This window comes from Cervus canadensis, chromosome 16 (assembly GCF_019320065.1).
Source record: "Cervus canadensis isolate Bull #8, Minnesota chromosome 16, ASM1932006v1, whole genome shotgun sequence".
Classification (NCBI taxonomy): domain Eukaryota; kingdom Metazoa; phylum Chordata; class Mammalia; order Artiodactyla; family Cervidae; genus Cervus; species Cervus canadensis.
The window spans coordinates 29,892,789-29,916,821 of record NC_057401.1 but is presented as its reverse complement, the minus strand read 5'-3'; the positions used below and the strand labels follow the sequence as shown (position 1 = coordinate 29,916,821).

The following is a 24,033-nucleotide window of genomic DNA, read 5'->3' as shown; positions in this document are numbered from 1 at the left end:
CTCCTTGTGACCCCATGGACTGCAGCACGCCAGTCTTTCCTGTCCTTCACTATCTCCTGGAGCTTGCTCAAACTCGAGTCCATGGAGTCAATGATGCCATCCAACCATCTCATCCTGTCACCCCCCTTTTCCTCCTGCCCTCAACCTTGAGCTGATAGTTGACTTAAACCTGTCCTTGCCGCCCCCCCCCCCCCGCAAGCCCCACGGGTTTCCAAAACAGTTAACAAAAGCTAGCCAGATCCAGAGGCTTTATCAGTGCCCCATTCCATCAGGTACCACATGATCCAGTATCTCATCTTCCATCTATACCTGCAGACCACAGTCTCAGTAGTAATCGTTCTGCTCCTGCAAGCCAGGGTTGTCAGCACCCTGCTTACCAACAGCACATTAGCATTCTATTGACAGTGCTGTGAGACAGAAGTCCATCATGTGTCTCTTTGGGCTAAGATCCAGGTGGCATCAGGCCTGGTTCCTCATCAGGGGAGCACCTACTGCTTTTACCTGCTCGTAGAGGTGGCCCATATGCCTTGGCTTGTGATCTCCTTTCCCCATCTTCAAAGTTAGCAACAGGCCATCTCTTTGGTCATCCTTTTATAGTCACATCTCATTCTGACTACAGCCCAGAAAGGTTCTCTGCTTTTAAGGGACTCTGTGATTATGTCGGGCCTATCCGGACAATCTAGGCTATCTCCCCATTGCAAGGTCCTCAGTCTTGATCACTTCTGGTTTTGTCATGTAAGGTCACATATTCATAGGTTCCCAGAGGCAGAGATCTTTGGCTGGGGGGCAGAAACCATTCTGCCTACTACAAATAGCAGTGGGGTTTTTGCCATGACTGTTGGTAAACCAGCTCCAACCATCTATCCTGAGGGTCAGGCTATTCTGGGTACCAACTGTTATTAGCCTGGCTTCTCCAAAAGAACAGAGCCTGAGACAGAGGCTTCCATGTAAGTCATTTATTTGGGAAATGTTCCTACAATGCAGAAATGAAATATAAAAGAGGCAAGCCAATAAAAGGACGTATTGCCAAATTGGCTGAAGTGAAGTGAAGTGAAAGTCTCTCAGTCGTGTCCGACTCTTTGTGACCCCATGGACTGTATAGTCCATGGAATTCTCTAGACCAGAATACCGGAGTGGGTAGCCTTTCCCTTCTCCACGGGATCTTCTCAACCCAGGGACTGGACCCAGATCTCCCATATCGCGGGAGGATTCTTTACCAGCTGAGCCACAAGGGAAGTCCAAGAACACTGGAGTAGGTAGCCTATCCCTTCTCCAGGGGATCTTTCCGACCCAGGATTGAACCAGGGTCTCCTGCATTGCAGGCGGATTCTTTACCAAGTGAGCTATCAGGCGACTGGAGTTCAGCAGAGGAACTACCAGTCTGGAAGGCTTCCCTGCCCAGGCGAGGGAGAGGAGGACGCATTTATCGACCAGCAAGTAAGGGTCCACTCTTGTCAAGAGTGGCCCTGTGGGAACTTAACTTCTCTGTACTTCTGGGCCATGAAATTATGAGTTCCAATGACCTCTGTGTGGACTTCATATCACAGTGAGACCAAAACGAGGGGTGTGCAGCAGGAATCCCAAGAGAGGTACCATCGTGTTCTGAGATCCTGGTCAGAGACCGCATGGATGCAGCTGTCACAGACGTGACTGTTGTAGAAGGCAGGGCAGAGGAGGCCTGAGGTGGGGCCCACAGATCGGAGGCTCTGAGGCTGGAGTAAGCGAAGTGAAAGTGTTAGTCGCTCAGTCATGTCCAACTCCCTGTGACCCCCTGGTCTGCAGCCTGCCAGGCTCCTCTGTCCATGGAATTCTCCAGGCAAGAATACTGAAGTGGGTAGCCCTTCCCTTCTCCAGGGGACCTTCCTGACCCAGGGACTGAACCTGGGTCTCCTGCACTGCAGTTAGATTCTGTACCCTCTGAGCCATCAGGGACGCCCAGGGTGGAATAAACTTGGCATATTTGAGGAGCAGAGAAGGCGCGGCAATGAAAACATGGGAGGCCTTAGTGATACTGAATAGGCAGGGGCCAGATGCCTCAGTACTTGACAAGTTTGAATAAGGAAATCTGATATGTAGGGTGAGAAGTGCTTACTACTCAGGTAGTCCAGGCAGCCTTCAGGGAGGAAGCAGATCTTGAGCGGAGATACCCAAAGGTCAATAAGGCTTTGCTAAGATGAAGTGGAGGTGCTAGTTTAATAGCATGCAGAAAGAGTTGGAGGCAAAAGGAAGCTTTAGTTCAAAACTTTCATTATTTTTTACTCTAGATGACTGCACAGTAATGAAATAAGACAAAGAAAAGGTGAATTCTTTGTTTTACACTTCTAAACATTTAAAATGAAAAGTACATTTTTTGTTGTAAGCTAGACCCCTGATAATATATAAACTTCCTGAAGCTTGGTATTCATAATCTTCAGCACCATAGTATTGACTTTGTACTAGTTTGAGGGGGGAAAAAAAACCCCACAGGTCAATTATTTCTTTCTCCCACTAACTAGGAAAAAAAAAGGAACTTCTAATTTAATTAAGAGTGGTTGCTAGAAATTTTAAAGAACGTGTTTGCTTTTATATGAAGATTACATAGCTCTAAATTATTTAAAGATCCTGTTACATTCCTTGGTCTCTCCACTTCTACTTTAGTGTGTCAGGACATTTCAAACAGCAAACAAGAGATGAAGGGTTTCAACCAAGTCCCAGAAGGATCAGAAGTAGCAGTCCGCATCTGTTTGAGCTCTGTCTAGCATTCATCTTCAATGTACCCATCACTATTCATGAAATAAACAAAATCCAGAAGGTAAAAAAAATAAAAAATTAACTGCAAAAACTCCAAAAAGGAGAAGGGGAAGGATAGAATTCTCAAAGTCATATTAATTAGGATCTTAGACTTTGCAGAATTAGAATCTAGAATTCCTAGAACTGCAGGATTCGAGAACACAGGCCTTATCTTCTAAATCACCCAGAGAAATTGGGAGGCTGGCCCAGAAAATAAAATCATTACTAAGTATTGAATCTAGACATGACAGCATGATAAAATAATTGATCAGTACTAGAAAATATTCTGATTTAATTTCTGGTTCACATAACCCTAAAAGTTGATAGTGATCGAGATTATCTCATCCAATATTACTGCCAATGTAAAAATTCTCTCTATAAAACATCTGGGAGAACACCAGCAACCTGAGACACTCAGGGTGGAGGCTCTAGTTGGTAGCAGGCAGTTCTATATTGGATATAAAATCTGCTTTTAATGTTTAATTGCCAATACTTAATCTTTGGTTGTTGTTAGGAAAACACAGTAACTCTCTTCACAACTATTTGTGGCAAAATTTATACATGTTAATTTGGGAGTTAATTTCTTTGTTTGAAGTATAAGAATAATAAACTATCAGTGTATGTTCCTCCATACTAGACAAATTGCTCCTTGAAGGCAAAACCATATATCTTGTAAATCTTTTTTTCTGACGTAAGTGATGTAAGTAGAGTACCCTGCTTATATCAGGTTTACAAATTTTGGTGAAAGAGTTAGTGAATCAGTGAACTGAAGTGAAAAGGATGCCTGCATTTAAAAATAGCCTATTAGCTGCTTTCTTGCCTAAACTGTTAGTTCAGGAGGGGAAAAAAAAGAATACTCAAGTATCTGAAATATTTCTCTAAAACTTTATTCAAAGTTATCCACCTCACTGTTAATAAGGTGTACAATTAATGTTCTGTGCCAGTATTACTAGGCCTGCCCATTGCCGGCAATGGACTTTGAGAAAACCCATTTCCTGACACCCCAAAAGTTAAATTACTCTTTTCAAAACATACTGAACTCCCGATACTTGCAAAAAGTATTACATGCACCATTTCCCCATCAATCTTTAAATCTGAACTTACATTATTAATCTACATCAGTGTATGTTAAAATGAAGTCATTTCAACAAAGCATGACTGTACAAATCAAATCACCACTAGTCAGTATTAAGAGTATTTTACAAACACTACATTACGTATTACCTTGCAATCTGAAACATTACATTTCATATTTGTGTAAGTTTATTTTAGATAACTGAAACTTCACAGAATTCAACGGCAAATAAAGTTTAAAAAATTTAATTCTGTACATTAGTTCCAACTATCTCTATTTTACAATCTATAAGGCTCATGTCATAGTTCAGCACCAGAAAGATCTAAGAAACTGTCGAACCAGTCTTCTTATTCATTCTAAGTGATAGTTTGTTACTGTTGTTATTTTTAAGGTAAAAGTCTGAGAAAACGCTTTATATATCCTACTTCCAGACCTTGAGAAGTGGAATACTTTTTGGCTGGTCACACTATGTAAAAAACTTGAGTTGAATCTTTTAATTTTCACTGAACAGATACAAAAACAAAAAAGGAAAGGAATACTTACAACATGAATTTAGGCTGTCAGTCTTTAAAGTTGGATTTATAATACTGAACCATTAGAAATAACTTCACAATGCCCTGTCCCCATCCTCCTTTTTGTTTTAAATTTCTGAAAGGCAGCCAGAAAAATGTTTTATTTATTCCTCAAAATAAGGTACAAGGGAAGGATCACAGCCACAAGCTTTCTCATACACAGCTCCAATAACATCTCAAGGCTCTTCCACAAAATACACTTTGAACTGAGTCAGGAGCAGACCTAGGGAGCAGATCCATAGCCCTCAAAGGTACCATGTTTTCTATACCAGAGTCTGCTCAGTGCTGGCATCCCTCTGTTCAGAGGTCATGACAGTAACTCATCACTGCCGGCCTGGATTTAAAGCAACAGTTTCCAGAACCAGTGTTACCGTCCCAACTCCTCCCTCTCTTGAGGATTCACAAATTCTAGAAAAAGAGTGTGTTTGTCTTGTCATTTTCAAACCGGGTTTGTGCATATTACATTAAAACCACACATTCCCTAAACTAAATTTTTTTCAAAAACCACAGGAACCTTCAGGAATCTTGTTTGTTCCAAGTATAAAATTCTTACATGTTTAAAAAAATTAAAATCGGAGACTAGTACCACTGCTTTCCTCGCCAGAAGTGCACGATTTCAGGCTACATTTAGAAACTAAGCTTCATGCATACACATGGCCAGAGAGGTATGAAGTCTTACAGAGCCCTTAACATCCATCATTCGGGTACAGCAAGCATTGGCTAGACCACAACAGGAAGCATGTTAGCAAACTGAGCAAAGAGACTTTCTCAAGAACACAACAGTTTTCCAGGCTCCATGTCAGTCACGTAAAAATTTAAGCAACAAGTAATCTTTTAAAATTGACCCCAGATGTCCCGTTCCCCCAACCGTTCCCATACGCTCCCCCAAGCCCCCTGAAGTCCTCCACCTCACAGAAGTATCTTAATGCTCCCCATTACTGATGACAGCTGCTTCAGGTTCTGCTGCTGTTGCAGGGAGTCTTGGCACTTTCTTAGCAGGGCTTGGAATATGCTAAAAACAAAAGAGAAGAAAAATGTGGTTGCCTCTTAAGAGTTTTTTTCCCCCAGGAAGAATCATGCTGCTAACCAAAGTTCTAATAGGAAAAGGGCAGCTCTGGAGAGGCTTATGCTAAATATATATCCTATAGAACTTTTCATGGAGGGAGCAAAAATGTCCATTCTTTACCTTATGGTGAACGTATGATATGATTACCCCTATAGCAAGGGATAGGAGGGCCACGGAGATCTATCTACCATACCCAGTATTTCCCTTGTTATATCTTGCCTTTGATTTCAAACACTCGTGGCTTGATCTGCTACCTCAAAAAGCAAGACTACGCATTCAGCACATTTGTGCTGAGTGGATAAAATAAATAACCTCCAAGTTTTTAAAGTCTGTAGTTTGAAGCCTGGTTTGGTCAAGTCAGTTAACTTCCTTCAGCTTCATCTCTAAAATGGGTACAGTAGCATTTACCTCAAAGGGGTTTTTCTAAGGGTTTACGTAGAAAACCTAAAAAGTGACTAGCATGTAATAGGAATTCCAGTCATCGCAATTACTATTCCTTCTTGACACCTGGAGATAGATTAGACAATGGCCTGAGAGAAGGGATGTGAGGGGCTCAACACCCAGCCCCTGCTTCATCTCTCACCAAGACACAAACTACAAGTGAGCCTTCTCAGTTTTGCTTTAAACTTTGGTATTGCTAAAAAAAAAAAAAAAAACAAAAAAAAACCTAGTACTTACTGTGCACTAAAAAAATACTAATAACTGCAAAGCACTGCATACAACTGGAAAATGGCACAGTTGGAACCCACTCCCAAAGCCCAGGTTCTGAATCACCCTGATTTATTGACATTCCTTTAAGTGGATAAATCTCAGTGAGGTCACCTCAGTCAGGAGGTCTGGGGATGGAGATTTTCTCATCCAATCAAAGCCCAATCAAAGCCCAAGACCAAACCCAATGAGCTTTACTCACCTCGGCTGTACTGCTCGAGTGCACAAGACCTACTCCCTCATCCAAAGTGTCGTCATTCAGCGAGGGGCGCCGAGCGTAAGTTCTCCTGTGTTTTTCGTCTACTCGAACCAGGTACCATGTTCCTTCAAAGAGGGACTCTATGGAACTCTGGGGAATGTAGTTGGCTAAAGGAAAGGCAGAGGATATGAAAAAGGAGTTATAACGTATAACTCATCTGGTAACAAAACAGCCCTCCAGTAGGCTCCTGGGTGTATATTAACAATTTAATGCTTTTACCCAAGTGATGAGTGTCCTCTCGGAGCTTCATGTTTTCAGCAAAAATATCTGGTGCCACACAAGTTCTTGAGTCAAGCCTTGACTTAAGATCACATATGCTTGCTACTATTTTATCAAGAGCAGACCCTAAAATAACAAGTAATTGCAACATTAAAACACTAAAAATAGTATACATATCCCAAAGCCTGAACAGAATGCTGCCAAAGGGAAAAAACAACTTTTCATTTCTTTCAGAACTACAGGCTATTGTTTAGTTAAAAGATAAGATGTTATTTATTTGACGTGGCTTCCTATGAGCCTTGACTAGACATTTGTTCAGCCTTGGCCAGTAGACAGCTGAGGAAATAGGTGGGATGTGAAACTATAAATAACTTGTCTAGAGTCAACGAACAGTTTCAGAGTAATGCCAAGTCCATTTTTCTCTATATTTTTGCTCCTTCCTGCTCAGGGAGGGCACAAAAGTACCCTTAAATACAGCTAAGATCACATCCCTATAGACATTAGATAACTTAATAAACCACCAAGCCTACAAGAAATGGCCTGGTATTATTCACTCCTATGATCAGTCTCAATCATTAGTGTGAAGACTCAAAAGCTGCCCACCTTAAATAAAGACACTTCCCTTTCTCTACCTATGCTTTAAAAATGCCATAAAAGGGACTTCCTGGGTGGTCCAGTGGTTAAGAAACTGCCTTGTGATGCAGAGAAAGTGTTTGATCCCTAGTTGGAGAACTAAGATGCTACATGCCTCAGAGCAACTAGGCCAGCATGCTGCAACTACAAAGCCCAGGCACTGGGGAGTCCGTGCACACACACTACGGAGTCTGCACACCACAACTAGAGAGTCTAAGCACTGCAACTAAGACCCCACGCGGCCCAATAATAAATAAATAATTTTTTAAATGAGATAACAGATAAAAATAAAATTACTTGCCAAAGAAGGAAAAGTCAAACACTATACCATTAAAAAAAAAAAAATCTTTAAGCTCATTATATAGTTTTTTTTTTTTTTTCCTGACTTGGAAAGAAGGAAAGATATTCTGACTCAGACATAATCCTGCCATTTACCCAGTTAAAGCAGAATTTTTGGGCAGAGTGTTGAAAGAAGTAATAAAGATTAAAATGTCATAAACATCTATGGAAGAGAGTTAAGTGTTCACTTGAGAAGCCTGCTAAGTCAGCCTTACCACAGTAGGTCCTCAATACATTGTTGTTAAAAGACTCAGCATTTACCTGGTGTGGCATCTTGTGTGACTTTGAGGGAGTAAAGAGTGGCAGCCAAACCAGAGCCGTAAGAAAACACGCCAATCCTCTTTCCTGCCAGCTGCTGAGGTGAGTACCTATGTAGGAGGGAAAAAAGCTCTTAAGTTAAAGTTTAACTCATCCTACTACAGTGGGCAGAAAACCACAGCTGGAAGAAACTTCATTCTAAGCCTAGGGATCTGACCTAAAGTTTTACTGTTTACAGTAAGCAGATTGAAAACAAGAGTTCTCATCTCTCTAGGAATGATGGAGTTGAGAAAAGTTATGCTCTAAAATAAACTACTTTGTCAACTGGGGATTTATGGTTCAACTGTAGGTCAAGAATAATAAGACCATGAGAACAGCAGCGGGGAAAGTGTGAAATTTAGTACTCTGGGATAAATAACTATAGCCTCATTCCATATCGTCTTCAAGTCAACAGAGAATAGGCTAGAGGACCTGGAAGTAAAAGACCATTCTGTGCCACCAACATGCCTGATAGCAGATCTGGTCTCAGAAATGTAACATCCCCAGACAAGGGGACTGAAGCAGTGGAAATCCATACTTACTGAGCAAGAACAGAAGCCAGGGAGCCGTACACTGAAGACGTGTACATGTTTCCATTTTGATTTGACACAAGCAAAGATGCCTTTGTTTTCTGATTGAAGAGCTCTGAACTAGCTTTCATAAAGGCCTTTTCCACATCTCTGTCAAAGTAGGTATCTTCTAATTTAACATCCCTGAAAATTTTAGAAAAAAGATAATCTTACAGTGTCCAAAGACTCTAATCCACTACAGCTCTGTCATCACCAAACAGAATATACTACTATTTCAAGTCCATAATATTGTCTATTTAGTTAGAAGAGTCACATTCATAGGAGCCAAGTGTCAAACAGTTAAAAAATACTTTATCAGATGGAGAAGGGACACAGGAGAAACAGCAAGAGTTTAACAGGCATGGCAGGCCAGGAGGCCCAAAAAGTGGGGAAAACGGAAGGAGTATGAGAGCAGATATCAGGCGTGGCCAAGGGCAGAACGGATGTGGGCAGAGGAGAGGGAGAAGAATGAAGACGCTGCCATGTAAATGCAGGCACTTGAGGGGCTACATTATCAAGGTGCAACAGGAACAGATCTAAAAGGAGGAAATAAGAAAATCTGAGTAGGAAAGACTGAAGAATTCATATAGGTGAGTGACCACCTCTCTGGGACTCGGTTTCCTCACTGATTAAATAGGTTAGACAAGACGACTTCTTTTGACTCTAAAATTTTCATGTCTGCATAAATAGTGGTTTAACTAATATAAAAAAATACTCTCACATAGAAGGGAGAAAAATCGTAATTCCTCTTACCCAAAGGCTTCTAGGCCACTGTAGATACTATTTTTATCTCTGTTCTGGTCATTCAGGAAGTCATTCAGCAACATCCGAGCTAGAGATTTCTGAACCAGTTTACAATACGGTGAGTGGAAGATCATGAAACCAAAATCATTCAAGGTGAAATCTCTATCATTTCCCTCTGAAAGAGAAATCCAAAGAGATTATGAAATCCATTTAAGCCACTAACTTTCGAAGTCTGATTTTAGAACAGGACTGGGATGTCTTTATATCTTTAAGTAGCAATAAAAAATATACTATATAATGAAATATCTCTATGGTTTAAAATTTGTGTCAAAAAGACATCCAGAAATAGAACAATATACACTATTATTGGTTTTCAAACTAAACTATCACAATCCATTAGTGGGCTGTGTAATCAATTTAGTGGATCAAGGCCAGTATTTTTTTTTAAATCTTAATAAATTAAGAGGTTGTCTTTGTTTGAATGAAAAAAAAGTAGAAAAGAGTAAACTGTATAACTTCCAGCATAAGCAAAAAAATTTGATGACATTAGTTTCCATTTAACTACACATAACAATGCAAAGCCTATTTCTTACTGCAGATTCTAATAAATGTTAGAAAATCACTGTACTGTTAAATACTGGTAAACAGTATATGTTACATACTTCAAGAATGCTTCTTATCTAAAGCCACTATGTTTCCTAATATGTTATTGAATCTTATTTTTAACCCTCTCTCACAAACCCTATAAAGCAAACTTGGACTATGGAAAAAGCATACTTTATATAATACTGTGTGCTTTTATGGTTTTAATTCAAATACTGTCCTTCTCAGTATCTCAAGCACTTTCTCAGGGTTAAAGATAGAGATTGATGATGACACTAAAACAGCAAGTTTTAGTTCACAGAAGTGAAGTGAAAGTCGCCCAGTTGTGTCCAACTCTTTGTGACCCCATGGACTATACATACAGTCCATGGAATTCTCCAGGCCAGAATACTGGAGCAGGTTGCCTTTGCCTTCTCCAGGGGATCTTCCCAACCCAGGGATCAAACCCAGGTCTCCCACATTGCAGGAGGATTGTTTACCAGCTGAGCCACTAGGGAAGCCCATGAATTCACAGGTCAAGTACAAAAAGACTATGTGGGGAGGCGGGGGTCACTTTGGTAATTTATTTTCATTCATTTTCTCCAGATCACAGTTGCAAACTAAAATCTGCAACTGTCTACCTCTCTCAGAATATGTACCAGATTCAAGTTACTTTCTTTTATCTTACTTTTGATATTCTTACTGGGTTAAGTCATCTTAAGTATTTTTACAGAAATAAACTTCATTTGCAAAGTTTACCTGTCCTCTTAAATTACATGTTACCAGAAACTGTGGGAAAACTATGGTATTTGGTGGGTGAGGAAGCAATGGTTAAAGGAAGACACTAAAGAAGGATGCCCACGAAGCAGTTTCTCACTAAAGACAGTGAGTACGTTACACTGCCCTCAACAGATAGCAAAACCAAGGAAAATTGATAAAGCCCACCTTTCTGCCACCGGGCACGGATCTTCTTGCGGTAGACAGAATAGCAGCGGTCTAATGCACTGAGGTAGCACTGTATGGACAATTTTCCATCTACTATAGGATATTCAGAAAGCATATCAGGTTTGTAAAAGTCATAGGCATGTTGCATATGTGTCCCACGAAGTCCTAGAAGAACAAAAAAGGAAGAGGTCCATGTAACTGCTTCCTGATGTATGCTAGTAAGCAAATCGCGTTATCTGGTAACTTTTCTTAAATCTAGTCAACTCATCACTTGCAGAATAGAAATCACAAGGTGAAACGAGTATGTAATTGAAGTGAAACATAACAATATCCATGGACAGGCCTAAGCCTCTTGATATACAACATTTTTTTTTTTTTTCTGGTGTTTTTATTTTTTTTTTATTTTTATTTTTATTTTTTTTTCATACATTGATATGAATCAGCCATAGATTTACACTTATTCCCCATCCCGACCCCCCCCTCCCACCTCCCTCTCCACCTGATTCCTCTGGGTCTTCCCAGTGTACCAGGCCCGAGCACTTGTCTCATGCATCCCACCTGGGCTGGTGATCTGTTTCACCATAGATAGTATACATGCTGTTCTTTTGAAACATCCCACCCTCACCTTCTCCCACAGAGTTCAAAAGTCTGTTCTGTATTTCTGTGTCTCTTTTTCTGTTTTGCATATAGGGTTATCGTTACCATCTTTCTAAATTCCATATATATGTTTAGTATGCTTAATGTTCTTTATCTTTCTGGCTTACTTCACTCTGTATAAGGGGCTCCAGTTTCATCCATCTCATTAGGGACTGGTTCAAATGAATTCTTTTTGACGGCTGAGTATATTCCATGGTGTATATGTACCACAGCTTCCTTATCCATTCATCTGCTGATGGGCATCTAGGTTGCTTCCATGTCCTGGCTATTATAAACAGTGCTGCGATGAACATTGGGGTGCACGTGTCTCTTTCAGATCTGGTTTCCTCAGTGTGTATGCCCAGAAGTGGGATTGCTGGGTCATATGGCAGTTCTATTTCCAGTTTTTTAAGGAATCTCCACACTGTTTTCCATAGTGGCTGTACTAGTTTGCATTCCCACCAACAGTGTAAGAGGGTTCCCTTTTCTCCACACCCTCTCCAGCATTTATTGCTTGTAGACTTTTGGATAGCAGCCATCCTGACTGGTGTGTAATGGTACCTCATTGTGGTTTTGATTTGCATTTCTCTAATAATGAGTGATGTTGAGCACCTTTTCATGTGTTTGTTAGCCATCTGGATATACAACATTTTATGCAAGTTTCATACACCTAACTGGGAGATCACAATTGCTCTGAATTGAAAACAAATTACTATATGACTATGGGCAAGTTACTTCTCCCAGTTGTTAGCAACCCTACTTAAACCCATTTTACTCCTCTGTAAAATGGGGATGACCCCACTTCTGTCATAGGATTGCTATGAAGACTAAATATAATACACATAAAGCTCTTAGCAGGTAGTGCCTGCATTTAATGAACACCAAGTACAAGCTTCTAATTTTTAAATTTCTCAGCATATTGTACAAATAAAAAAAAATACTTCCCACTCACCTCGTTCAAAAATTAAAGGTGCATTAGGCCCAATTAGCATAGCAACGGCTCCAACTCCACCTGTAGGTCTGGCATTTCCTGTGGCATATACAGCAATATCCCCTGCAACTACCAGGGCATACCGTCCTGAAAAATATTATTTGTTAGTATACAAGAAGGTGATTGACACCCTATCATACATACAAACTGAAAGTACTGTGTTTCCCCAGAATGTATCATATTTTCCCATCTTTGGTAAAGAAAAAAAAATATTCTGACTAAATTTTGATAGATCATTTTATCCTACATGATAAAGAGAACTAATTTGTAAATCAAATAAGTTGAAAGTCATAGCTATCTTTCTGAACACGTTCAAACAAGCATAACTGGTAAAAGTCTGCAAATGGTATTTGGGCCTATTCATCCTCAAGGAGAGTTTCTTTGGAAAAATATGCAACATACCATCCCAAGAGCTGGACTCAATCCAATTAACAGCATTGAAGACAGCGGCTGTGCCTCCATAGCATGCATTAGTTGTGTCTATTCCTTCTATATCCGTATTCCCAGACTCCTCAAAGAGCTGCATCAAATTCGTCTTCACTGACTTTGATTTGTCAATGATTGTCTCCGTTCCAACTTCTAGCCTCCCAATGCAGTCATAAGAAAGGCTATTTCTCTCCATAAGATTCTGGACCACAGTCATGCACAGAGAGTTGATATCTTCTCTATCTGTGCAGAAGCCCATCTTGGCCTGGCCCAAGCCAATAGTATACTTTCCAGCATCTACACCATCGTATTTTTCCAACTCTGCTTGATCAACATATTGAGAAGGAAAATAGATCTCAAGGGCAACAATTCCCACATCTTTGGGCCAGCAGGCTTCTGCATTCAAAGGAAGTGACCCAGGCATGGTGAAAGAACTTTAGAAAGAAAAATAGAAAAACAAAACAAAACATTGTTTTAGATTATAGGTTGTAGACTGTCAAGTTCAAACTTGAGAAATCAACATTGATATTAATTTCTAAATTTAGTATATTCTTAGGACAGTCAATTTTAATATGTGGAGGTAGCAATGATAGTATGAGCAAGAGTTATTGACTCTATTATTATTTAAAGTTATCATCTTTTAGAAAGACTTACAGGTTATTCAAAACTAGGTATCTTTAGATTGATGGGGAGGGAGGTGGGAGGGGGAGTCAGGATGGGGAGCACATGTAAATCCATGGCTGATTCATGTCAATGTATGGATGGCAAAAACCACTACAATACTGTAAAGTAATTAGCCTCCAACTAGTAAAAATAAGTGAAAAAAAAATATGATTATTAGAGGTAAAGAAAACTGAAATAAGACTCATCTATGTTGTAAAGAACTATAAGATAAAATGAGAATTTACTAACATGGCCCACAGATCAGAACTCAAGTATCTGATCTATTCCCGGCCACTCAAAAAGTTTAAGTCATTCATTCATTTCCATATATGGATTATTCACAGCTATTGACTTTATGGGACTTTAAATACTCACAGTTTTAGTTAAACTAACATACTAAACTAAACTAAACCTGTTACATACTAACAGTTTTAATTAGATCAAACAGTATTGCATTCTTTATTGATCTAAACAATCCAAATATGTAGAAAAGCCACACTGTCAAGTCTGCCATGGCACTCTATTCAAGACCCCTGCAATTAAAATCTCAGCCTTCCTTCCAAAGTAACCCCCACCCCCACCCCACCATCTAGAACCCAAATGATTACAATTTAAAGCAAAGACAAGTTCCCGGACCCATAACAGGTCAAAAGTCAATATTCTGTACTTTCCACAGCTAGTGTACAGGTGATAAATGATCATGAGATCACAAGATTATCATTTAGCTTCTACATCAGGCAAAACAACACAACTGATCCAAATCTGAAAACTGGTACCATAACCCACATATTATTTGCATGGCATCTTAGACAACACCTCTTAAAATAATCCCTTTTTTTAAAAAAATGGCCTTTAAAAGTTGCATTGTTGCCACACCAACGTTCAGTAGTGTTTAGATTTATTCACCAACAGTGCAAAGAAAATGTGCTAGCCACTCAAGAGTGTTGCTATGACCTATGGGCAAGTCACATAACCTGTCAGAGCCTCAATTTCTTTAGAGGTTAGTTCAATTAGAAGGAGAGAAATTACTCGAGATGTTTCTAACAAGGAGGAGGATTTTAATATAGGGAAATGGTTACCACTCTGTTGGCCCGGCTACAGGAGCAAATGGGGGGAAGACAGTCACTATTCGGACCCCATGAGCGCACACTCCCACTGAGGCTGCACCCTGGCTGCTGAGTGAGAGCCAAAGCCCCACACTCTCGCTGCTGCTGCCACCGACAAAGGCACATCCTGTATTTATGTCATTTTTCTTCTGCCAGTCTGCCAACACAGGTGGAGCACTGGTGATAATGAAATCACAGGCTGCTGCCATAGTGAGTTGTTAATTGTTGAAATCTTGAGAAAATATCTCAAGCAGAGATGCTGTCCTTAAATCACGAGATCTACCCTTAGCCTGTAGGTTATCAAGATATGAGTGTATTAAAGCCTGAAAAATAAGCACCTGGAAACATAGTCACAAAATCTTAAGTTAAAGGCCTTAAGGGACACCAGTTGAATCTTCCTTCTAAATATAAGAATCTTATTTATATTTTTTCATCCATCCAAACAATGACAACATGTTCAATGCCAAACATTTGGGATAAGTTTTATAGGAGGTAACCCTTGCCCTTTCAAATATTCACTGTCTGGTGGGATAGGAAGCTACAAATATAACAATAAACAAGTGAAACAACAGAGACATTCCAGTCTCATTCTGTTAGAACTACCTAACCCAACCAGGGAAGGAACGAGAAGAAAGGCTTCTTGGTTACTGGGGCCTGACCCGAGTCTTAGGAATGAGTCGGAATAATCAGTAAAGCTCTGCAGAAGCAGATGGTAGTAGTTTTCACAGGATGGACAACATAAACAAAGGCACACCACAAGGAACCATGAAAAGTTATACTAATTTACCGAAGTGAAATGTGAGCCCTTCAATGAGTAGATCAGGCAAGTAGTGGGTCAGGAGAGCCAGCTAAGGGTTGAGTCATAAAGGTTCTGGCATGTGATGTTAGCGAGCTTCAGCATCATCATGAAGGCAGTAAGAAGCCATCAAAAGAGTTTTAAACAACATGGTTATATTAATGTTCAGATCAGTCTTTTTCCAATTCTGGGATCAATTTAGTGAGTGTCAAACAACATCTTTTAAAAACAAACAAAATATCAGATTGCACAGCACATGGTAAATGCCAAGAATTTTTCATGAAAATTTTGTTTTAATTATTCATACATATCCTGGGTTGCAATACAACGTGGATTCCTTACTGAGGGTCACAGCCAGAAAAGTGTGAGTCTCCATTTTACACAGTCACTGGTGCTACGTGGAGAATGGATCCGAGTTAGGAAGTTGATATGGAAGCCCAATGAGATATAGGTCATGAAACAGAGTAATTACTACATGAAGAGAAAAGGAGCAACTTCAGAAAATTTTGGAAACAAAAAAATGGGAGACATTGTGATTGACCAGATGGTAGGAAAAGGATGAAATATTTAGGGGAGATAACTCCCAGATTTCTAGCCTCCACTGTTGTAGTTCTTGACAGGATCACTCACTGTCAAGATACACTAAAGTGAGCAGAGAACCACCTCTCCACTTTGTCCCATCTCTTCCCTCTTATAGGCAAACCCATCGATTTTACGATAATCTAAACTCGGCCACACTGAGGTTGAAACGAAGACCTAAAGAGACAAAAAAAAAAAAGAGACTAATGTGTCACAAGGCAAGGCATATTCTAAGTTTATAATAAAATATGTTTAAGTCATCTGCATAGTCCACAGAAAAAAACTAGTGTTAAAAACAAAAAGCAGTCCATATACTTATAAAAAGAACCCCTCCTATATGCTACCCTTTAAATCACCAAAACAGAGGCGATAGGATTAACCACTTTTCCAGCCTTTCCCACAAGGTTACCCTTTACATTCTTTTCAACTCTTCAAACTGCTCTAAACATGATGAGGACAATATAATTTTCCCTGCCTGGTCCAATAGCTTGCAGTGCTATTGGAAATAAAGAGGAAAAATACATATAATCTTCTAAAGATGTGAACCAGTTTACGCCATAAAGCAAAGCTCTAATTCCAGAATTAATCTATGTTTATCATAATCAAACCAGCTCTGATTAGTTCTTATTATATGGTACTTACTAAATAAGGTATAACTCTATTATTAAGTCTCCTAGAGTTAAACAAGTGACTTGTTTCACTTCGAGGGAAAAAAAAAATGTACCTAAATTAACCCATACCTATCAAAGTGAATCACGAAGTAAATCATGACTGACTTTGGTGTGGAAAATTTTTTATATTGTCTAATTCAGTCAACATTGCTCATTCTCTGAGGATTTTTGATAGCCAAAGTACTTTTGTTACATCCTTGGTAAAAGTTAGTGAAGTGAAAGCCGCTCAGTCATGTCTGACTCTTTGCGACCCCATGGACTATACAGTCCATGCAATTCTCCAGGCCAGAATACTGGAGTGGGTAGCCTTTCCCTTCTCCAGGGGATCCTCCCAACCCAGGGATCAATCCCAGGTCTCCCACACTGCAGGTGGATTCTTTACCAGCTGAGCCACAAGGGAAGCCTTGGTAAAACACCATGTAATTTTAAAATATTTACCTTTTGGTTGAAATTGAGGGAGAATGAGAAAAGTAGAAAGAAAGGAATATTAAATCAGAAAGTAAACTGGCTTCATGGCATTTAAAACAACAAAAAGATTGATATAGTTTCTGGTCTAAAATCTTTACTTTATTCTATTAAGTGTGTGCTCTTATGTCATCCTCTCAAATGTCTTCTGATATAGGCCAGACATAAACTAGAGAAAGAGAAAAAGACCAGCTAAAGATCTGAGATTTTCAATAAAAAGACATAAATTTTCATTTAAAATTTCTTCTTTACAAGGGAGGAGAAAAATACACTTTTACCACAGAACTCTGTGAACCTTCCAAAGCTATCTTCCAACAAAGACCAAAAGAAGACTCAATCTGTCCTAAAGTGAAAGCTCACCCCCTCTGGTGGACAGGAGGAGCTCCAGGTCCCACCTTCCTTGTGAACAATTTGTGAACGCTTCCTGCCTAGGAGGACACAAGACGGACCAATACGATCCCCTGAGAATCTTTTAAGTTTGTGAATGACAGACAGATGGGAAAAGAAAAAGGAAAAAAAAAAAGGCAAAAAAACAGGGAAATCAGCTAAGGATGCTGATATAAGGGCAAACCTAGCTCCTCAGGGCCCATCAGGGAGGGACTTCGGCGTCAGTTCCCAGGACCATGATGCCAGCCTCCTAACTGAGCTCTCTGCCTCCATCCTTCCCCTGTCCTAGTATCACCTTTCTAAAATGCACATCTGACCTTTGATAAGATGCTATTTAAAACTATTCCAAGCCTCTTCCTTGCATTGCACAAGGAGCTTCTGGAAAGCAAGAAGTGTTACCTTGTTCGTCTTTGTGTCCCTAGTCTCCAGCCCAATGCTTGGCATAGGCTAGAAGCTGGATGTTGAATAAATGAAATTCTACTAGCCTTCTAACCTAAAATTAGTAACAACCATAAGAAATCATAAAGCTGAAGCATAAAAAAGCAGAATCATAAGAGGAGCTCCATGGTTACAGAAGAAAGCAATAGCTGCAAATAATTAGATTATTGGTTCAAACACATTTATAACTACTGTCCAGTCTCACAATTGTATACATTCATCTGTAACCCAGATGGATATCTTTTGAGGCTGTAATTCAACATGCACTATTGGTACACGTGCATACCTGTGACTATTTCTGATTAAGCAGTTTATAGGATTACATTTTATTCTCTACATATTTTCCTCTTATGAGTGAACACTAATTTTGAAAATTAGTTTCTAGATTTTAAACATTAGTCTAATAAACACAAAATTAGTCTTCTGAAGCGTTATGGCATTAATCAATATTTAAAAGATAAAATAAAATTCTATAATGGGTTTTAAGAATGTGTAGTGCACACAATGGTTATTTGTCCTAGCATAAAAATTAAAAATTCCCCCTTCCATTAGAGAGGAAAACTCTCCTTTAGCAGCATGACAGGATGCCATACCTGTGTGAGGGATAAAGAACTGCAGTCTCCAGGTCTGTCACTCTGTTTCCTCCTTCAGGCACTAGGAATTTCAAATAAGAACCTCTTTTAAAGTCATATCAAATAATGACTCCAATTCAAAGCAAGTTAAAATAAACATTTCCTGATCCAATTACATTATAGAGAACAGAATTTGACTTTGCTTAAGGAAAAAAAAAGAAATGGTACTTAAAGATTGTAAAACTTTTCTCTCCTTATTTTATTAGCTCTTACAGTGGTAGTTTCAGTCCTGGAAATAAGTTGATACATGTAGTTCATATGACTGATTCAGGCTTTAAACCAAGTATGATGCTGGGAGAGTTGTAATCTTCTTTACTAAAGTAAGAGTTTTCAAGAATTGGGGGAGAGGAATATAAGTTGTACTAGGCTAACAAATCTCTGGAGTAAAGAGACTTACACATTCAAGAGCTTGCTCTGCACTTAGGAGCTTGAGACTAATGACAGTCTGTGCCTTTCTGAGCTTCAATTTCCTCATCTGTAAAATGGAGCTAATACCTGCCCTCCCGGTTCATTGTAAAGGATGCTTGAGAAGATAAAATTTGTAAAAAATATAAAGCACCAATACACTGATTATTATCTTACTTCTTAGTATTTTTCAAACAAAAACAAATCTTTCTAGCAAGAGCTAATTACCTTCATTTATTTAATCTTATGCTCCTGGTTTTCAACATGGTCACTTTCACCTACCCCAACCTTTTAGAAAGTGATTTTCCTCTTAGAGCTTGGGTTAAAAAGGTAGATATTTGGTATCAAGACCGAGGATCATTAAGCTTTATCATCATTTAAATTATGTGGAAACAAAATGGAAGGTGACCTTGGAGCATTTTCCTCTGTCCATTTACTTTGGAAAGGTTGTTTCTTGGAACAGTTCCTGTTGCACGCAAACACAATTACCTTTGGTCTCTATTTAATTGTTGGCGAATACAGCATCTGCCCTTGCCTGATTAACTGGAGAGTACTCTCAGATGCTATTCAGTAAAGCTCTACTGCTTTCACATAATTAGATCATTTAAGAGCTTATAGACTTAGTTCCTTTTACCTCATTAATCTCCCCCAACCTTAAATAGATTCTGAGTTTTATCGGAAAAGATAAGACTACTGTATTCCAAAAACCTGATGACAGGATAATATATACAATGAGAAAAGAACTAATTTTGTGTTCTTGATTACCTCAAATTATGCTTTTGTAATCTGCAAATTAAGCATTCCATGGAGACTAGTGGGGGGGGGGGCATGATTCCCTCTTCTCTGAAAAATGTTGAAACTATTTAAATAACACAATATTTCTTCTTGAAACCACGTATGTATATGCATTTGACACTACTTTAATCGAGGGAATTTCTCCTGAACTGACAATATTCCTTCTTTCAATTTTTATTATTTACATCAGGGAGGGAGCTTAGGTGGGAAGGCATAGAGCCAGCAGCAGAGAGAAGGGAGGGAGTGAACTCAGTGCACAAGAGAAAGCAAGGATAGACACAGAAGATTAAAGATCCGCACAGAACTGCCAAGCTACTCAAGTTCTCAGGAGAAATAGAGGCCTGGAGTTGACAGGAAATGGAGGTCACAAATGCCTCTTTGGGAAACAATCAATCTGAAAGGGACCTCCCCCCAACCCCGCAGCTTTCCATTCTCTTCTGCAGCTGCTAGGAGGCTTCTCTACCTGGACAAAAACAGCAGTGCCAAAGGCTCAAGCAGGTCATCAGCTTATTTCTAACAGGTCTTTTCAGAGCAAGCGATAGAGGCAAGCGGTATGCCTCAGGAGGCAGTTAATGAATCATAGGCATTTTGAGTTTGGCAGAGATCTCTGAAGGTGGAAAAGGAACTGGCAAACCACTCCAGTATTCTTGCCTGGGGAATCCCATGGACAGAAGGTCTGAAGGGCTGCACTCCATGGGTTCACAAAAAGTTGGACACGACTTGAGTAACTAACACACACACACACCCCTGAAAAATGATGAGACTGCCTAGGGCCAACCAACTTTCTCCTGGGGTTTATTCAGTGTTGTTCTGAATTCCTCCTCTGGCCCCCTTGTTAGCACGGATTCAAAGAGGTGGTCAGAGAAGTTTACCCAGTACATATTCTGGTACACAATAAACCACACGCAGTTACCTGCTGATCCTTTTCACCATTACAGGAAAGAAATCCAGGAATCCTTTTTAACTGAGAATGAGCTGGCAACGTTTCCTCCTTAGGAGGGCCGGCAAGCAAAAATACTGTTAGGAAAGCCTTGCTCACATCTGTACAACCCTGGTCTAGTTCCCTAAGGAAAAAATACAGACACCCTGCCCCCTCCCCCCCCATTTCAGAGGTACTGGTCTGCTTATCAGATACTCTACTCATATTTCAAGGTCCTGTTCTAGACTCCCTCTTCCAGGAAGGTTTCCTCGAGCTTTCCAATCAGGCTCTGCATTCACGATGACACTGACGACTTCACAGTCTACTGTCAGTGGAAAGCTAGTTTCTGGCAGTCTTCTTAAGCATACGGGATACTTAGACTCCTGTTGGGAGAAGGGCTATATTTTGATTCTTTTAAAATCCCTTTGAGACGCTGGAGTAAAGGGCACACAATTGCATTTTTTGAGTGGCTGAATTTGGAGTTATAATAATTAGAGGAAAAATCTTTTAGATTCAAGTAGTTACAGCAGCAGCCCTCATTAGTGAATTCTTTTCACTATCCCTTTAAGATGAGCTGCAGCCCCAAATGGTGTCCAGAAGCTTTAAAAAAAAAAAAAAAAAGGGGGCTTTTTTCTGCTGCTCTTCAAAGCAAATGGTAGGTTTCAATTATTCCTTGAAAACTGTAAGGTATTCATATGGAATCAGAAGAGAACACTTGTTGGTCTTATGTCATTCCCAAATGCACATTCCCCCAGGTCCATGCCTTCCAAAGATGAAGCCTGTAAGTTCTGAAAGACTAGCCTCTCTACTGCTCTCACTACACGTGGTTAACAAGCAGCAAGCGGGCACTACCACAAGCCCAGCATTAGATTACTAGATGACTAGATTACTAAGAACTGAGTCCTATCGCCTTCCCATTAGATTGGGCAATATGTTTTTAATCTATACCACTGTCTTGAGAAACAAAGTATCACATCCTATGTGCTTGGTTTTTTAATAAACCCAACATAAAATTATGACTATTTTCTTTTCCAAATGAAACTAAAGAGATTCTGATATTTAGCCCATTAAACTCCTCCATCCACAGCCCCAATGCATCTCCCTGCATTCAGTTCTACTGGACTGCTGTTTTAAATAATGCTAGCATCCCCAGGAAACACATATGACACCAGTATCAGGGTTTTGCATTTCCCGTGAGAAAAGCTATCTGAAACGTCAATCCAAAAAAAAAAAAAATCTCAAAATCAATCCCTCAGTTAAGAGAAACAAGATGTAAAAGCACTCTGGAGAAACATTTAAAAAAGAAAGAAAGAAAGAAAAAAACAAAGGCCCAGGATTAGTTCAACAAATGACGTGGACTTCTATGGCCCCAAACATAATATCCATATAACTCTCCCCATCTGCAACACCTTCTGAGAACTGGGATTATTTACTAAACTAGAATTGAACTGAACTACACTGGAACTGATTTACGTGCAAATTTACAAACTTAGGAGAGAGACCTGCAAAGTTTAGACACACAGAAAATAAAGTCTTTCTCCTTTCTCATAAGATATGCTATCCCTGCCCTCCTCATCCACACAAAAAACTAACTCAAATTTAAAAAATAAAAAACCACATATTCACATGGTTAGGTCCGAGGAGAAACATACACTGCATTACCCTCAATTTTTGGAGGTCTTGTGAGCTAAACAAGACCAACAAAAAAAAGAAAAAAGAAAAAACAAAAAACAACACAGACTGCTTGGATATATCGAGCTGCAAAGAACCATTTGGCCCAGATACAGGGTAAGGACTTTCAGTTAGCCTTCTAAAAGAAATCTGTGCGAAGAAGTCCAAACTCCACCTCAGAAGGAAAGATCTGCTTACTAGCCCTTCCTTGTGTCTTAATCTTGTCATTTATCTTGCCATTGTTTTTCATAATTCATCCCTGAAATACAGCAAATGTTACTCAGCCGCGACTACAACATCTCAGGTGCAGCAGGTTGGCAAGAGCATCAGTCTGAGGGAAGAGCTGCTGCAGAGGTGAGCAAAGCAGCCTGTGATGCCCTAAAGCAAGGCCGCCGGGCAAGTGTAACCAGCAGGGACAGCCTCACATTACCTGTTGTCCAAAACTCTCCTCCAGGGTGGGTCAGCGTAATCCCTTCTCTACCACTGGCCAAGGCAGTTCACACGTTTTTCAAAGACTTCATATATCGAGTTTTGAAAAGTCCTTGGTTCAATCCAAAGCCTACTGTGTGTGAAGCCCTATTGGTGCCTGCCCATTACATCATCATAACAAGCTATTAATATTAGCAGGAGGGAGATAAGGACTTTCAGAACACGGAGGAGACATATATATGGGCTTAAAAAACATGGAGGCAGGAAGGTGGGAGGCAGGAACCTGTGATATTGGAAGCAAGCACAGACCGAAGCAGTCAAGAGTTTGAAGTAGTCAGCCAGGTTAAACCACGGTTGTGATGCTTTCTCGCACCTGAGCTAGGGACGAAGAGCAACGCTGCCCACCTCCCTTCCTCCCAGTCACTCTCTTTAAGTAGCAAGACGACACACCCCCTGTCAACCTACAAGGCTCCAAGTGTGATCCTCCGCATCCTTCGGCGTCCACCCTGAAGCCAAGGCGCCGGAAACACCTTAGCAGGCCAGCTCCTTTCTCGTCCCCCTCATGTACCCACCCCCATCCCCTCAAGGTGGTCACAGTCACTCCCCTGGCACCTCCAGCTCCTGACTATGTCATCAGAAGCCTACCCCTTAATACCCTCTCTCCTTCTTCCCTCTGCGACTCGCCTGTCCACATTAATGCCCCCGCCCTCCAGGACCCACCGCGGTCGGCCCCAGGTCCCTGGCAGGGGAAGCCCCGCACGGCCGCCGCTCCCGACGCCCTACCCTCCAGGTCCAGGTCCAAACCTCAGCCCTGACCCGGACGGAGCTGGAGCTCTTTCGGGCCTAGTCAAGGACACCAATCCGCCGTGCCCTCACCCTGCCCGCGAGGCCTCAGCAGCCAGGGTCGCCTCCTCCACTCGGGACACTCACCCAAATATGACCGGGCGGTGGCCGTAGAAAGTGAACGACCAACGAAGGGACAGTGCGAGATGCCTCCCCTCAGCCACTAGCTTTATAGCCGCGGACCCACCAGACTCCGGCAAGGCCGGGAGTCCGTGAGAGGTGGGACAGTGGCCCCAGCAGCCAATCGTGGCCAGCAGAGGAGCCCCGTAGTGCCCGCCCCCTAGTCCGGCTTCAACCAATCCGAAGGAAACTAGAGGAGGCAATCGCTGAGGGTTTTCCCTCGTGGCTGGAAGGGCGGGGGAAGGGGCGGGGACAAAGCCGGAGGGCCGAGAAAATGGGGTGAG

At 40.7% G+C, this 24,033-nt stretch overlaps 1 protein-coding gene across 2 annotated transcripts; it reads right to left on the bottom strand.

Moving 5' to 3' along the window:
* Positions 1-3,635: 3,635 nt before the first annotated feature.
* HMGCS1 (3-hydroxy-3-methylglutaryl-CoA synthase 1) lies at positions 3,636-23,865 on the bottom strand. 2 transcript variants are annotated; one of them, XM_043488646.1, is made up of 11 exons: positions 23,717-23,850; positions 18,529-18,589; positions 12,807-13,264; positions 12,366-12,491; positions 10,778-10,942; positions 9,260-9,425; positions 8,480-8,650; positions 7,902-8,008; positions 6,669-6,794; positions 6,393-6,556; positions 3,636-5,428 (listed from the first exon to the last, which is right to left on the bottom strand). In XM_043488646.1, exons 3-11 carry the CDS (start codon positions 13,252-13,254, stop codon positions 5,339-5,341), a joined length of 1,563 nt encoding a protein of 520 aa, XP_043344581.1. In that variant the 5' UTR covers positions 13,255-13,264; positions 18,529-18,589; positions 23,717-23,850; the 3' UTR covers positions 3,636-5,338. The 2 variants fall into 2 exon arrangements, with proteins under 2 accessions (XP_043344581.1, XP_043344582.1); XM_043488647.1 differs by lacking the exon at positions 18,529-18,589 and having other exon boundaries at positions 23,717-23,865.
* Between the last annotated feature and the right edge of the window lie 168 nt (positions 23,866-24,033).